This window comes from Pomacea canaliculata, linkage group LG3 (assembly GCF_003073045.1).
Source record: "Pomacea canaliculata isolate SZHN2017 linkage group LG3, ASM307304v1, whole genome shotgun sequence".
Taxonomy (NCBI): Eukaryota; Metazoa; Mollusca; class Gastropoda; order Architaenioglossa; family Ampullariidae; genus Pomacea; species Pomacea canaliculata.
In genome coordinates, this window is record NC_037592.1 from 24,322,195 (window position 1) to 24,338,604 (window position 16,410).

The following is a 16,410-nucleotide window of genomic DNA, read 5'->3' on the forward strand; positions in this document are numbered from 1 at the left end:
TTACGGTTAGATTTTCTTAGTTTTTAAAAAAGTAGTATTAAGGAGTGAATACATTTTATTGCAAATAAAATAATTAACCGGAAGCGGGTTTACGGGCTATTGATCAATAGCCATACTTCACGTGTGTTCCAGAATTTTCAGTTGGACCATCCTTATAACCGGCAAAGCCAGTTGTTCATTATTGCGGCTGTCACAGTGGAGTGTCCCACGGCGATTTGTACTTCTTGTGGACGCAAGCGTTTATCGGACATAAGTGACTAAAGGACTGCTTTTCTCAATAAAAGGGACTAAGGTCTCAAAGTCGAATCGTCTGCTGACGACCGATAATCACAACAATGGCTGTAGTTGGTTTCGATGTAGGTACATACTCCAGTTACATAGGAGTAGCACGCGCTGGGGGCATAGAAACTATTGCAAACGAATACAGTGATAGATGTACACCGTAAGTATTTCGTTTGACTTGTTCACATTAAGTTAAATGTAATACCATATTCCAGAATTTTATGTATGGTTTATGTACGCCCACACCACAATTGTAGGAAAACGTGCGCTTTTCATGTAAAACTTTAAAGCGATGATTAATTTTAAACATTTCATAGACGAGACCAATGTTAATTGTCGGTTTTAAAGCTGAAAAAGCTTATATTGTAAGGATTACCAGGATGCTCTTTGTTACCTTTCAGAAAATCGTTTAGAAGATAGTGGGGTGTCGTGAAAAAAAATTTCGAGACGATTCGACATTATTCGTGTAATTGGCCATCTGACATCATCATCATGATCAGTAGTTGTAATATTGTATTATTCTGTAGTATATAGTTTTATTGTGTATTATATTCTGTGTAATTTATTATTAGCATTATAATTTAGCACTAAATGAAGTTATGTCACAGGCCTTTATCATAAATATAGTGTATGTTCACCACTCATAAACATGTCTAAATTTGCAGGTGTTTACCACTATCACATTCGACCTCATTACTAATTAGAAGACTGCATTTTTAATAAGAAGTTATGAATTGAGAGATTCATGAAGAAAGACCCATTTTTAGTTTTAGTTTTTTTGGGTGAATAAGTAAATTTAATGACGTTGCGTCAGTTATTGTTCTCAATATATTTTCAACAGTTGCTCCCAGTTCTATAGTTTAATACCATATCACAAAACTGCAGTTATTGTACTCATTTTGTTTAATGAGAGGTTGACTACAAAGTGAAAAGTATGTTTGTTGCTTCATATTATTCCATGGAAAATAATTCTTGTGGTAAGCATAATGTGATACTACAGTAGTACTATCAGGGTGCTGATTTTAATAACAGACTAAACCAGTTTCACTGTTAAGAAAAATGTGGTTGTTTCTGATGAGGTCTTGTGTTTCTGGTTTAAATAGTTGAGATAAGCTGCAGCACAATACTTCAGCGCCTATAGAGTAGCTCATTTTTGTTCTGGATAAAGAAGTGTGCATGCAAAGTATGATAAATTTTTAGGTGCTTGCGAATTGAGACCTATTTAGTATATATGACATGGTTTGTTTGATTTTGTTTAAAGGGCCATTAGCTGTTAAACATGTTTTCAAGTTGTGGAATTTTAATTTTTTAAAATTTAGTTTGATACCTATATTTTAGCTTGAAAAGAAATGCAAGGTGGTGGAAAAAGACTACAAAAACTGCAGGGAAGAATTAACTTTAAAGCTGGCATCTACTTTTTATTAAGGGCTTTCTGGATCTAGCATCATTATGGTGTTATTTTGATATGTGTGTGTGAGAGAGAGTGACAGTGTGTGACTTAGGTTTTGTGAATAAATTTATATCTTGCTTGCTTAGTAGATTTTTCACTTAATGCACATTAATGATATTCCTAGCCATTTGATTTGCCATTAAGAGAATTGTTAGTTCTGCCCAATTTAAGCAAGTACTTTTACATAGTTCTGAATGCATACTTTAGCATTATTAACATCTAATAACATAGGTATTTAATGTAACATCAAAACATTGACAATTAACAAATAGATCTTTACATTTGCAGGTCATATGTCTCCCTAAATGAGAAAGTCCGGAATATTGGTGCTTCTGCGAAACAGCAGGCTGTTACAAATTACCAGAACACAGTAGCAGGTTTCAAGAGGGTGCTGGGCCGGACCCTTAATGATCCGTTTGTTGTGAAAGAAAGACAGCAGTTTTTTCGACCTAACAATCTTGGCCAGGACAAGGATGGCAAAGTTACATTTAATGTAAGAATTTAAATATACTCTTGTAATTTGCTTGCCTGAAAACTAGTACCCATTTTTCTAAAGTTTGCCTTAAATGTTCTGTTCTATCTGTTCAGTAATTTTCAAACTGTATGCATTAAATTATGTGAACTTTGAAGCACTTTTTCTTTGTATATGTACTTGAAGTACTTCTGTTTCTTTTTTTTTTTTTTTTTTTTCACCTAACACATGGAACCGGAACAAATTCAAAACCACTTGCAGGTTTTTTTAGGGGGCCATTTCATTGGTTTATCAGTTGAAGGAGTACATCCCATGGCACCATCTATTCATGAATCATAGTCTGACGGCAGATTTGATCATGTTAATACAGCTGCATGTCATTTCAAGTGACAACTAAAAATGTTCTTTCGCTCCACTTAAATTTGTGGCAGTCATACCCTGATTTGATGCTGTTTAGTGTTTTTTTAAGACTGTCCTCTTCTTGACATTATGAACTCCAGAAGTCTGATCACAGGTTCATTGCTTGACAGTTACAGTAGTCTCTTGATAGCCATTAATTTGGCAAACTTTGAGCTTGAAAATTGGTTTGCAGTGTCGGAAGTTGTAAAATGGCTTGAACAGCACTTTTGCTAAGATAAACATTTAGCTCATTGGTCAAAGTGAAGTGGAGTAAATGAGATTTAGCAGTGCAGAACTGTATCTTTTTATTTTGGTTTTGTTTTGGAATGATGCAGCTGTGAAATGATGAGATCTTAATCCATTCTCTGATCACATTGCACAATGGGGATCGTGCCTCTTGGTTTGGCTCACATGTTGTTGATGTGATTCAAGGGTTTTCCTTGTTTTGCAAAACCCTGTGATGCTAATCCCAGCTGTGCAGCGTGGAGAGACTCTAGTCTTTCAGGATGGAAATGCTGGCTCTGATCACTCAGTTCTTGTGCTTTCTGTTGTTTTCTGTTGACTCAGTTTATTCAGTTGATTGATGTCCTTAGTTTAAGACTTAATGCAGCAAAAGGCTCTATCTTGTCTTTTTTTGATTATGCTACATGTAAAGGCTTTGTGCTAAAACTAATGATACTTGAGTTAGAATGACATGGTTCATAAGTGATCGGAATGTGTTTGTTTTGCAGATGTTTTACATGAGAGAGCAGCAAGAATTTTCTTCTCTCCAGCTTATGGCTATGCTTCTTACCAAGCTGAAACAGACTGCAGAAATTGCACTAAAAACTAAAGTTGTGGATGCTGTGGTTTCTGTAAGTGCTATTTGCATTTTGGGTGAGGGGCAGAGGAAAAGAGGGACATTTGCTCTTTCAAAAAAATCCTTAGATATAAGCTAACCCAGATCTACTTTTCAAAAAGTGTACTTGAGATGGATCACACTGAAGAACTATGATCTGTTTGTAAGATTATAGTTGTGGTATGTTGTGTAAGTAGAATGAAATCATTCAGTGAAGGAAGGTTATCCAGCGTTACATGATGTATGATAATTCTAATGACCATGACTCTCAGAACTTTCAGGAAGTATGTTGAAAATTTCCCTTTATAAACCATGTTCTGTTCACTTTATAATGAAAGAATTATATCTGAAAAAGACCAGTAATCTGTTTTTGATTAATGCAGAAGTACATGTGTCCAAGTGTCAGACAAGATTGATGAATAGAGAAAAAGATAACGAGTGTGCACATGTAAATAACTTGTTTTATGTTTAATGTAGGTTCCTGTATACTTCACTGATGCAGAACGCAGGGCATTGCTTGACTCATGTGCACTTGTAGGAATCAATTGCCTACGTCTTATGAATGATACCACAGCTGGTGAGTTTAAGTATTTGTTAACATTGTATATGATCAAAATTTATGCAGTTAATGTTCTTTATCAATCCTCATTATGTGGAATATGAATTTTGTGTGCCAGTACCTGCACAGTCATGTACAATTAAGCATATTGCAGAAGAACTAGTAAGGTTTTGTATTGAGAAAAGAATATAGATGTGGGATCAATTTTAGAAGATACACCAAATGCCAGCATGTTGCTTTTTATGTATAATGCAGCTGCCCTAGGATATGGCATCACAAAACAGGATTTGCCTGGGGAGAATGAAAAGGCTCGGATTGTTGTGTTTGCGGACCTTGGCTACTCTGCTCTTCAGGTAGCTGCATGTGCATTCAACAAAGGCAAACTAAAGGTAATTTCTTAAGATGCTTTGGAATTAAATTTTAAATGGAAACTTGATTATTGCTTTGAATTTTCTTTTAACTTTTAAAGTGTAATTGGGGAAAAGTGCTTTTTCCACAAATGTTTTGTTTATTTATAAGAGTCTTATTATTACTTACTATAAGCTAAAAATTGACTTGAAGAATTGTTTTAAACTGTTGGTCTCAATTGCAGACATTGCGATCCATCCCTCCCCTACCCAACACATTTTTGTTTTTGTTTTTTCATTGCTAATAACTTTGCTCTAAACATTTTAATCCTAATCCTTTGAAATGTTAAAGAACTTTACTTTCAAAGTATTTTTGATTATATTTGTGCCTTTTTCAGGTTTTGGCAGTTTCCTTTGACTCAGAACTTGGAGGTCGTGATTTTGATGAAGTCCTGGCAAAGCATTTTGCAGCAGAGTTCAGGCAGCGGTACAATATAAATGCTGAGAGTCAGCCCAAGCCATACATACGACTTCTGCAAGAGTGTGAAAAGCTGAAAAAACTAATGAGTGCAAATACACAGGCTATTCCTCTAAACATAGAGTGCTTCATGGAAGATAAGGATGTCTCGTCTCAAATGAACAGGTACATGGACAAGGATATTAAAGGTAGAGGTGTGGGACATGTTGCTTATGCAAGACAAATTTGAGGAGAAATGATTAGAGATGGGCATGTTAAATAGCTGAATGTATTTAATTAAATAGAAACTAAATCATTCCCACAGTTGACAGAATTTGTGCTATGTTTATTTTTTTTTTTAAGCAGCTGGTAATATAGTGTTTAACTTAAAGGTGTTCCAGAGCAGACTGCATTAATCAAACAGTCTATGATCTGCATATAGACAAAATCTTGCAAGATCTTTTGTAATCTTGGAAAATTTTGTTAGGATTGAACAAATAGTAAAGATCTGCATATTAATTGTGAAACACTGCTTAAGTTGAAAAACTTTAATTCAGATTTTAGGACACTTAAAAACTTTGATAGGAATGATCTTTAATCCTGACTATTTTTGTTCAACCCAGGGATCAGTTTGAGGAACTTAGTGCTCATCTTATAAGGAGAATAGAAGCGACGCTGGCTGGGGTTCTAACAAATGCAAGTAAGTGAAACCTGTATATCCATTTGTAGGTTGGTAGGTATTAATGCTTGTGCATTGTTGAACATAAATTGTATCAATGTGTAAATGTGTTCGCTTCTAAAAAATACTATAGACTTTTAACCTTTTTCTAAGCTGCAGACCCCTTTATAGGCTAACCACAGTGCAAAATTATTTTTAAGCATGATAACAAAGTAGTTCTCAAAAGGTAAGTAGAAATCTGTGTTCTGTTTACAAGATACAAATCTTTGAACACCATATTTATTGTGCATTTTGGAAAGCGTGAAAATTTTTTTTTTTTTTTTTTTACAATATCGTAAACACCTACTTTATAATAAGGCAAAATCTCTTCAGCGTATACTAAAAGGTCTTGCATGACAGCACCTTTCAGTAAAATCAGAAAAATGAATTTAGGTCAATAACCCATTCCTGTCACCTCCTCCCCTCAGCCTTCCCCAAAATATTAAAACTAAGCATTTTTGTAACAGACAGTGTCGATGGTATTTGAGTTTATTTGACTTCAGACTTGGGTTGCCCTATAAATTTTGATGGAAGGAACTTTCCTTTGGTAGAACTGTGTAGTCTACAAAAATGTTGGAGCAAAGATTTGTTTATGGTTGCCACTTACAATTAACAGAAAGTCAGCAAGGTTAAAATTCATTTGTTTAATACTTAGTGATTATGATGGATGATTTAAAAAAAAAGATTTTGCATGGAGGAGCAAACAGAGGTAGCATGCTGAATTATACCAAATCTTGATGTACATCATGCATTGTTGTTAACAAGTAGATACATTAAAATCACTTTAAATAAGACAACAGATATAACAGTGTGTATGGATATTTTTGTTACAGAATTGAAGCCAAATGATGTGTACTCTGTGGAAGTATTGGGTGGCGCATCACGAATTCCAGCATTTAAGAGAGCTGTTATGCAAGTGTTCAGCAAAGAACCCAGCACAACCCTCAATGCTGATGAAGCTGTGGCTAGAGGTTGCGCCCTTCAGGTAGGACAATTGACTCTAAGGTGTTTATAGCATTAGACCCCTCTGATTTTCCATCTATAATTAGCAAGACCTGATTTTAGTTGAGAGAGTGTGCTGCTGTTGATAAGTTGTAGCAGTTTCCAACTCATAGAAATGCATAAATCTTCAAAACGTGTAAAAAAATTTAAATGCATAAATGAATTCGCACAAAATAAACCAAATAATATGAATGCTGATATTTTGTCCTTATTTTCAAAAAGTCTTTGGCAGTTTTACAGTTTAAAAAAAGTCACCAAAATGGTTTCTTGGTATCTGGGATCAAGATTATATACATCATACATTTGTGTTGATGTGTACTCCCCCACCCCCTTGCATCCGGCTGCTAAAATCCCTATCAGTTTTAAATGAGGATCTGAAGACCCTAAACAATGGTTTACTCACGGCTAACTTACTCTTCCAGACTTATAGCCATGAAGTAAATACATGAAAATAGTTATAGGTTTGCCTGTGTAGGTTTTCTCAACACTGTGAAGACATTAAATGGCTTTCATTATTGTTGCCATTTGTGTTTTTTTGGGGGGTCTATATTATGCACTAATTTTTTCACAACTCTTTGATTTGTTAATGTTAAAAATTTTTTGTTTTTTGGTATCAATTCTCCAATCATTACTCCCCAGCTTCTTATAAAAGTAACCCGTTTCACTTCTTGCTCTTTGAATCTGTAGTAGGCTTAACAAGTCTTTTTTGTGCCAATTCTAGTGTGCCATCCTCTCACCAACATTCCGTGTACGAGACTTCAGTGTCACAGACTGTCAATACTACCCAGTCTCTCTTAGCTGGCAGCCACAGAGCAATATGGATGAGGAAAGGTGAGTAATACTGCGTATGCACTTTGTGAGTATTCTAGTGGGTATGTTACATATTGATGCTGCTAAATATTTTTCTGACATGCTGTGATGTGAGATGTAGTCTGCTAGTCCCCATACTGCTACAGTCGTTAGGAGGAGCTCGTGCAGCAGTTGATAAGGCACACTACTTAGGCTTGTCTTGGGTGATGGTGAGCAGGTCCTCTATAACATAACCAGTCCACTCCTTTTTATTCAGCCAGTTCTTACTCGGACATTCAATGTATCTTGAAGGTAGTCTTTGACTTATGTAATACAATAAAACAAATAATAAAATCTATGAAACAATATAAAAGATAAACATGTCTTGCTTAAGTTCTGTATTATCTGCTCCTGTAACAAGGGGTGAACACAAAAAGCTTGTGTTAGCTGTTGATGCACAAGGCTGAAAGGAAGCAGTAAGACAACCACATGGTTTTTACAACTAATCAAAACAAGAGTGGGGTGTAAGCATTGAGCTAATTCATGTTTTAGCTACAGACTTGACTTTACTTATGGTCATCAATTCTACATAGTTTTACATACCTTTTTCCAGCTTCATGGAGGTATTCCCCCAGTTTCACCAGGTTCCTCAGTCAAAGATGCTTACCTTCTACAGAAAAGAGCCCTTTGTGCTGAGAGCTTACTATAGCCAAACATCCAACCTACCATACCCTTCTCCAGAAATTGGTCAGTAAATAAATATGGTGGGAAAGCCTGTTTTGAATCAGCCATACGGGGGAGGAGGGGGTGGAGAGAAAAAAGAGAGAGAGCTTAGTTAAACTAAATGTTCTGATTTATTGCTAAAGTATTGTGTATTTTCACATTTAGTGGGAAGTGTGAAAAAAATGTAACATGCCAGTGCAAGCTGGCTTGCGTTGCTTGAAGTGTCCACTTGGGGTACAGTAATATGTGTCCAGAGCAAAAAACAAATATGGATGTAATAAGTTAACTGTCATACTTTCTGTATGAAAAAGTGTATTTCCTGGCTCTTGAAAAATGGTCATGTCTCTCATACAGGAACCTTTAAAGTGAACAATGTAACTCCTCAGCCTAATGGGGAGAGTTCTAAGGTGAAAGTGAAAGTCAGGATCAACGCTCATGGCATCTTCAGTGTGGTTGGTGCCACTCTTTATGAAAAGACAGATGATGTTGAGGAGGAATCAATGGAAGTAGATGAAGAGAAGAAGGAAGTGTCCGTGCCAAATGGACCGTGTAATGAGGTAAGTAGTGTCTTTCATATTACATTTCAGCGAACCATCATATTGAGCATATATGAGAGTATTGAGGAAGTGAAATATTGTAGTCCTAGTAGGAGGATTAAAAATTACAAAAATTTTGTTCACAAATAATAATTATTTGATTTTAGTTAACTAATGTTGTATAACTCAATGCAGGCAGATGAAGCATCTGGAAAAAGTCCATCTGAAAGTCCAATGGGTGATCACGAGAAAGCTGCAAATCTGTCCAGCTCGCAAGAATCACAGACTGGAGACGACAAGCAGGTTAATATCTGTTGATAAGTTTGAGCTTTGCAGTTTAAAATTTCTTTCAGACTGACCGTGAAACAGTAATCCAAGGATTTTGAATAGCAACCAGGTTCAGTTGGCATCAAAAGCAACATAATACTGGCATCAGTCTTGTACACATGTGCCTAATGTTTTCATTGTCACATTCTGTGTAAACTTCAAGCACCGGTTTATTTTTGCTGAAACAGTTCTTGGCTGACTTAATACAATCATGGGCCAGAAAACGGACACGGTTAGTAAAGTGCAACCACCTAGATTTTTACAAGGCCATGGAGTCATCATGCTCACTTCCAAAGCAGGCTCGATATAACATCAACCATGGGAACAAGGAAAAGAATGGCTATTGCAGGAAAAAAGTGTCGGTCGGTGTAATTTGTATTGAGGAAGAATTTCTTTCAAAGGTAGATGCCCATTTTTGTCATCAATCTGGCTCTGGTGAAGTTTGCAAATTTCCAAATTTTTTATTGATTTGAAAGATTGAATGAGTAAAACAGGTGCCCTCTTGCCCCTGAAAAAGTAAAAAAATTTACAACAAAAGGGAAGCTTGCATTTTTTGAACATTATTTTTAAGTTGATAAAATAAGTAAATTTCTGATATTTAGAAACTACACACTTTTCTTGCTTGCTGTGCAGTTCATTAATTCAAAATTGTACATGAGCAGAATGTGTATGTGGTGTCGATCCTTGCTGGTGCTTATTTATGGGTTGTGCAAGCGTCTTGAGTTCTGCTGTAGCAGGTCTTGCTGTAAGGCACTCGATCTTATTTTCTGTCCTGTGTACAGAGAAGTTGCAAGTCTTGCGCAGATATTTTACTGTGCAAAAGTGTGTCACATTTGGCTTCCCCAAAAAGGTCACATGGAGAGAGTTTTCACGTTTTCTGTCAGCACTTTTACAGTGAATTATTTTTTTTTTCGTTCAAAGAGACATAGGGTTTCCATCAAGCACTTATTCTTCCAAGGTGGTGGCTGCGTTTGCATGGTGGAAAGATGGCTAGTAAGTTTGGGGCCCAAGGAGAAGAAAATACACATAAAGCAGAAAATGTGACTCTGTTGAAGCATTTTCCATGAAGTTGATTTCAGTTGAAGGAGAGGAGTTTTTGTTTGCATTGGATAAGCATAATTCATGGTCACTGAATGACAGCTTGCCCTGGAAAAATGATGTTTCTTTCTTGCTAAATGTCATTCAACAGATAGGTGTTGGGGATGCAGTTATTTGTAATCATTGATGCAGTGTCCATGACAGGCTCAATGCCTGATTGATAAGTGCCTGCTCATGTAGCATTTGTCAGTTCCTTTTCCTCTTATTGATTTGCCAGCAGTTCAGATTGTGTTCTAACCCAATTTTCTATCTTGGGTTTAAAAGTTGACATTTTTTTTTTCTTAAACTATGAAGAAGTCATACTGAAACATAAATGAATTTTTTTTTTTAACTTAAAGGAAAACGAAAGAACAGACGAAAAGAAGTCAGGGGAAAGAAAGTGCGCAAGGTGAAAACAGTGGACCTTCCTGTTGAAGCTAATGTCCCACAGCTTAACAAAGAACTTGTCAACCTGCTGACTGAGAAAGAGGTAAGTATATATATATATTTACTTTGTAGAGGAAGCAGGTAGCCAAGAGCACTTGCATCTGAATCAAGAGGTACACAGGTTCGATACCCAGGTAGCACTCGAACTTCCCCCAGTTGACCCAGCTAGCAGGAATGGGTACCTGAGGACTGGGTGAGAGATGGGCACCAACATGTAAAAAGCTGCCTTCGAGGAAAGTGATGTCTCTAACACCTCACACCCCTCCCCCCCAGTGACCTATAAAGGTTAGGGGACGACCTTCGCCTTCCTTTTTTTTTTTTTTCTTAATACTGTTCAACATTGTGATTTCTTATTCCATCTCCCTTGGCCCATACTAACTTGATGATCTTGAAGCCGTTGGAATCATGCTATTTTGAAATTTCTTTTCATTTTATGTCTACTCTGTGTGTGTGTGGATGCATGTATTTATGTGCTTATCTCTAGCAGTCCTATGTAATTTTGCATTGCATTTAAAAATTCAGCTGTTCGGCTATTTAGTTTGACAGCCATTCCTCAAAATCATAATTCTATTACAGATGAAGGTTAGCAAATTTTTAATGTCATGTTACCATTTATTAATTTATATTCTTTTTTCCTTCCAGAATAGTATGATAATGCAAGACCGCTTGGAGAAGGAACGAGTTGATGCCAAAAATACTGTAGAAGAGTATGTTTATGAGATGCGCAACAAGTTGAGCAATGAGCTTGAAGATTACATGCAAGAAGATGTGAGTGTTGAATGCTGTTATTGCCTTGTACAATGGAAGGGAAGAACGAGGGTTAGATTTATGGTGGATGGGTTAACATTGGCAGATTATTACTGTGAGAAATAGGGGAATGTTTGACAAGCATTTTAACAGCTGGATTTAGAGCTGGGTCATAAGTATCAGCATGCTGCAAAATGTACTTTTGTTGTGGTTTGTTTGAGGGGTTTAAAAAAAGAATTGATAGTGGCAGTGGCAAAAAGTATTGTCACTGTGCAACTAAAACACTGAGGATCAGAAATCAATGTATTCAAATGTTATGTTTATTGCTCCCTAAACTTGCCAATGCATTTACTTTCTTCAGGATAGAAACACTTTTGTGGTGAAGCTTGAGGATACAGAGGTCTGGCTGTATGAGGAAGGAGAGGATCAGAACAAACAGGTGTATGTGGACAAGTTGGCGGAGCTTAAGGTACCACAGGCTGTTTGACTCATTGGCACCTGATTTTTCCACTTGAAATTAAAAAACTTTGTTCACATGCATGTGTTAATGTTATCAGCTCAACTTTAAAAAAAAAAAAAAGTTAAATCAAAGTTTCTGCAGTACTTGCATAAAATTGTAAATGTTAAAACTAAAGAAAGTAATGAGACAAATATGATCTTAACAACACTGAAGTATATGATGCTAGTAATATATGACTAAAATCTTTGCTTACCTCATTGCTGTCACACCCGCAACCCACAGCCGGTGACTCACCATTTTTAAGAAGTCACACCATATACGTGTACAGTAATTTCTTTTTTTTTTAATTCGTGAATGGTTAACGGTACAGACACACAAAATAGCTCATTTCAATGTTCAGTCATTTCTCTACAAGTTACTTCCCTTGATTTGTACTACATAACATCAGTCTTTTTCAAATTTTAAGTTCTTTGTGGTATAGTGAGAAAAACATGCTTAAATATGTGTGTTGATGTTCCCCCTGTTTCCTGTCTGTTTCATTGGCAAAATCAGCTGAATTAATGTGCATCTTGTGTTTTTCCTGATTCTGGATAATACGTATTTACATTAGGTTGAAAAATGGAATGCTTAAGATAATGGCTATGATGTGAAAAGTGTTATCATGCAACTGATGTGGCATGTTGCAGAAAGTGGGACAGCCTGTTGTAAATAGATACAGAGAAGCCCAGGACTGGCCTGAGGTGAGGGATGAGTTTGGCGGTGCAGTCATGCATGTCCAGAAGTTCCTGGACCAGTGGCATCAAGGAGTAAGTTACATTAATTGTAGTCTGCAACTTTAATTCATTTTATGTGAATCATCTTTGCTGCGTTCACCATCTGTTACCATTCATAAGAAAACTGACAACTGTTGTCAAGATAAAAAAATGTTTTTCTCGTATACACAGCATAGCAGCAGCTTAATAAATTTGGTAGAGAGTACATATATATGAATTTCCTTCTGTCAGTCAGCTCAGGCGGTGATTCTTCTGCTAGCATACTCTCCCTCACTAATTATGAAGATGTTAATGTTGATGGACATTTTTTTACCATCTGGAAGGAAAGAATGGGGTCAGTCTGGGTGAGGGAAGGTAGAAGCACTCCCAGTGCTGGCTACTACATGCAGTCAGTCTTCAATAAATGCTTTCATCTGGCCCATCAAATATGCAGGGGGGTCACAAGCATAGCTGACTGCTTCGGCATCTTAATTAATAATAGTGATGATAAATAAAGAGAGTGAGCGAACTCCAAATCAACTAGGGCAAATAAAAATCTAAAAAATGAGAGATTTATGATTTAAGAAAGTAGGCATATCAGTATGTGTCAGAGATTGATTCTTTATTGATTTAAGAGCATAGCTTCAGTAAGCATGTGATCAAAATAAGCACACATCTTAAAACTGTGGTTCTTACAATCTGGTTATAAAGCAATGTCAAGAACACTTAATCTAATCTTCTGTATAGAAACACGTGTACCAAGAAACTCCACACATATACACTTTAAAACACATCATTTGTAAATATAACTACTTTTGTGTGAGAGATAGAGACTTCAGACTTTGTTCACACCCATGACTATGAGAGAAAAAGAAGTATGAGCAGCGCTAAAAGGCAACCGAATGTTTTAACTTTATTTTTAATCTCATTTATCTTTTATTTGTCAATTGTGGAGCTAATAATCAGCATTTTCTGTTCAACCCAACTGGTGACCAACATGCCATACTCATTTGAGCTTAGGTACAATGTTCTTTTTGAATACTGCAGATTCATGCCTGTGACAGTGCCAATTCACCATTTGCTGAAGCTTTTTTCCTATTTTCTTTAGGTTTCTGAATAGAGTGTGGTACTTGTATGGGTGTCGGGTGCCTAAGAGATTTTATATATGTTATTATAAATTAGAGAATGTTCATGGTACATTGATGTGGGTAAATTCAAATTCTTCATATTTTTAAAGTTAAAAAAAATGTCTGTTGTATTTCTCATGTAATATTTAAAAAGAGTAGAATTGCTATGTTTTAGAATGTAGAAATGATTTAGATGTCCATCTAAAAAGAGTTAAGCCTGCTACTTTTTTCAGAAGTCAGTTCATGGAGAACAAAGACCTACATAGTCTATAATATGATTTTGTCTAGGATGAGAAATATAACCACATTGAAAAGGCTGATGTAGACAAAGTGCAGAAGTGTTTGGAAGAGAAGATGGCATGGTGGGGACCTAAGCTAGATGCCCAGACCAAAGTCAAACGTCATGAAGATCCTATAGTCACTGCAGAACAAGTACGCTCTGAGAAAAGGGTAAGTCACCTTTGCATTCTGTATTCAGCAGTTTTAATGGCCATACCCAACACACACATGCACCTTTTGCACCACAGTCCCTAAGATCTTTTAACACAGTTGAAATTCAGGAACACTGAAGTGCTGCCTTTGAAATTTCCTGCTTTTTATGATTTATAGTCTTCGCTTCAGGTGGACATAATGCTTAAGACGTTTTGATTAGATAAAATAACAAGGAGTCTTCTGCTTTACTGTGTTAAGAAATGTTGTAAGTAAAAACCACATGATGCATAGTCTCACAGAAAGCTAGCAATGGTTGTAAATGACATACTGCTTTATGCTTTGTTTGACCATATTGAAATGCATCTTCATTGTTTGTATTATTTGTACAGAGTCTAGAGTCAACATGTTTCCCAGTTATAAACAGACCAAAGCCCAAGGCAGATCCACCCAAAGAGGAGGATGGAAAGAAACAGGGTGAGGAAATGTCAAATAACAGTGGTGCTGGAGAGCCTAAGGAACAGCAGCAACCTTTTGAAGAAAGTACTGCTGAGGGTCATTCCCAAGAGGGAAGGTCAGCTGAAATGGATGTGGATTAAAGAATGAAAGACTGGTTATATTGGTCACATTATATCATTTCTCAGAGACTGCTTGGTTTCTTCATGTCTTATGCCTTGTTTACATCGGATCCAAACACCTGAAGTAATTTGTGGAACAGAAAGATTTAATAGTCAAAGGAATGAATCCACAGCAGGACAGAATTTTTTATTACCATTGATTTAGAATTAAACTTGACATTAAACAAAGTTTGAGACACTGTGCCTCTCTTAATAATAAGGAAAAATAATTGTGAGATGGAACTTTGTCATTTTTTTTTCCCAGTGAACTACCAGAGCTAGCATCGCTTCAGTTTCAAAACTTATTGTATAGACTTTAAATAGTCATCGTGTTGTATCTATGAGAAGGAATAAAGTTCCCAGTCAAAAAGGATTTGTCTGTTGCATTTAAGCTTGTTAAGATGTTTGCCACTCTAAATAATCCCACATAAAATGTTGAGGATTGATGTTAGCACTTTTTATGTGCTGTTATACAAGTTGATGTTATAACAAGTTTGTGTGGAATGCTTGCATACAGTGCTTGTTTGCTTCTGACTGTAAGAGATGCAAGAGTTAGTGGTGCCCATCTTCATTTTGATGGTACTCCTTGTCGGTGGAATAGTTAATAAAATGTCCAGAAAGTGTCTTGTGCATATCTTTGTTTTCATGAACGCTAATGACAAAGTTTGGTGTTGCTGCTATAATGTTAAGTATCTTTTTTTCCACATGATCACATGCATCCTATCATACTGCTAATCTACGAGTTGCATGTTTTATTTGGCTTGCGATAATTTTGATAGAATTTAACAGATTTCTTCCATGTACGCTGATTCACATTATAATAATGTTGCAGTCCAGAAAAAGAGGATAAAAGCAGCAGGATTTTCAACATTAAGGGTACTTGGTTCTACTAAGATTTGAACAATGCTAATGCAATCTTTTGCATTTCAGCAAAAGATAGGTTGGTCTAAAAGCTAACGGTTGTCACGTTGGCTCCAGCTATTGACTATAGTTGACATGCAACCTTCTTTCATCACTCTACATTAACACAATGGTGACCCAGAATTGAACAGTTTATTGCATTGCTCATTTTTCATTGAAATCTGCAAATAATTTTCCCCTTTTCTACCATGAAAGAACCAACGAATAACAGTATGCTGTGTTGCTCCAGGGATTAAAATTGTAAATAATTTCTTTATGAAATTAATATTAGAATATCCTTAGATGACCAGTGCGTGTTGATAATACATGCATATAATGTTTTTCTTAAAAAGTTGAATGTGCTTGTAGCATGAACATGGGCTTCTTATATAGCAGGGTCAATTTTGCACTTGCATGCCAAGTGCCTCTATCGTTTAAATTTGCAGTGTCGTGTCATAAATCGTATAGATTTTGGCTTATGCATGTTATTTTTATATTTGGCAAACTTGCTCTTTCAGCATTGTGACTAGATTATATTGCCCATTATTAGAATAAACAAGTCCTTTCCTAAAATTTGACACCCTCCTTCAAAAAAAAAAAAAAAAAAGCTATGAAGGTCCTGTCAGCAATTGTTTCACTTTTCTCCCATCTCCCCTCCACCTCTAATTGCTGAAAGTTACCCATTGGATCTACGATTTATATTTACCATTAAAACTGGCTTGTAATAAAGGTATAGTAAGACTGTACATGATAAATGTTTAAGTGGATGTGATTCATGCAGGTACACGAAGTAAAATTATGCAATGATTTATGACTTGTGAAGAAAGTATGATGAGGCTGCCTTCACAGAACTGAAGGAACAAAATGCCAACATTCCTCCTAGCTGTAACAGTTTTTTTATCTTTACACTTTGAACGTTAAGACCTTAAATACTACAACAAATATTGCAATAGCA

The 16,410-nt window shown here is 36.1% G+C and overlaps 1 protein-coding gene across 1 annotated transcript; it reads left to right on the top strand.

Moving 5' to 3' along the window:
• The first annotated feature begins 93 nt into the window (after nt 1-93).
• On the top strand, nt 94-16,264 carry LOC112559578 (heat shock 70 kDa protein 4-like). Its single transcript, XM_025230910.1, has 19 exons — nt 94-442; nt 2,021-2,225; nt 3,335-3,457; nt 3,919-4,018; nt 4,256-4,389; nt 4,746-4,990; nt 5,428-5,504; nt 6,356-6,507; nt 7,246-7,355; nt 7,927-8,060; nt 8,391-8,593; nt 8,768-8,875; nt 9,088-9,334; nt 10,336-10,466; nt 11,066-11,191; nt 11,532-11,639; nt 12,317-12,436; nt 13,798-13,959; nt 14,331-16,264. Exons 1-19 carry the CDS (start codon nt 336-338, stop codon nt 14,535-14,537), a joined length of 2,799 nt encoding a protein of 932 aa, XP_025086695.1. The 5' UTR covers nt 94-335; the 3' UTR covers nt 14,538-16,264.
• Nucleotides 16,265-16,410: the final 146 nt, after the last annotated feature.

Excerpts from the sequence above, each read along its gene's own strand:
- LOC112559578 (XM_025230910.1), top strand. The coding sequence starts at position 336 with ATGGCTGTAGTTGGTTTCGATGTAGGTACATACTCCAGTTACATAGGA. Across the intron at positions 5,505-6,355 it reads TGGGGTTCTAACAAATGCAA|AATTGAAGCCAAATGATGTG; the intron begins GTAAGTGAAACC and ends TTTTTGTTACAG. Across the intron at positions 8,594-8,767 it reads CAAATGGACCGTGTAATGAG|GCAGATGAAGCATCTGGAAA; the intron begins GTAAGTAGTGTC and ends AACTCAATGCAG.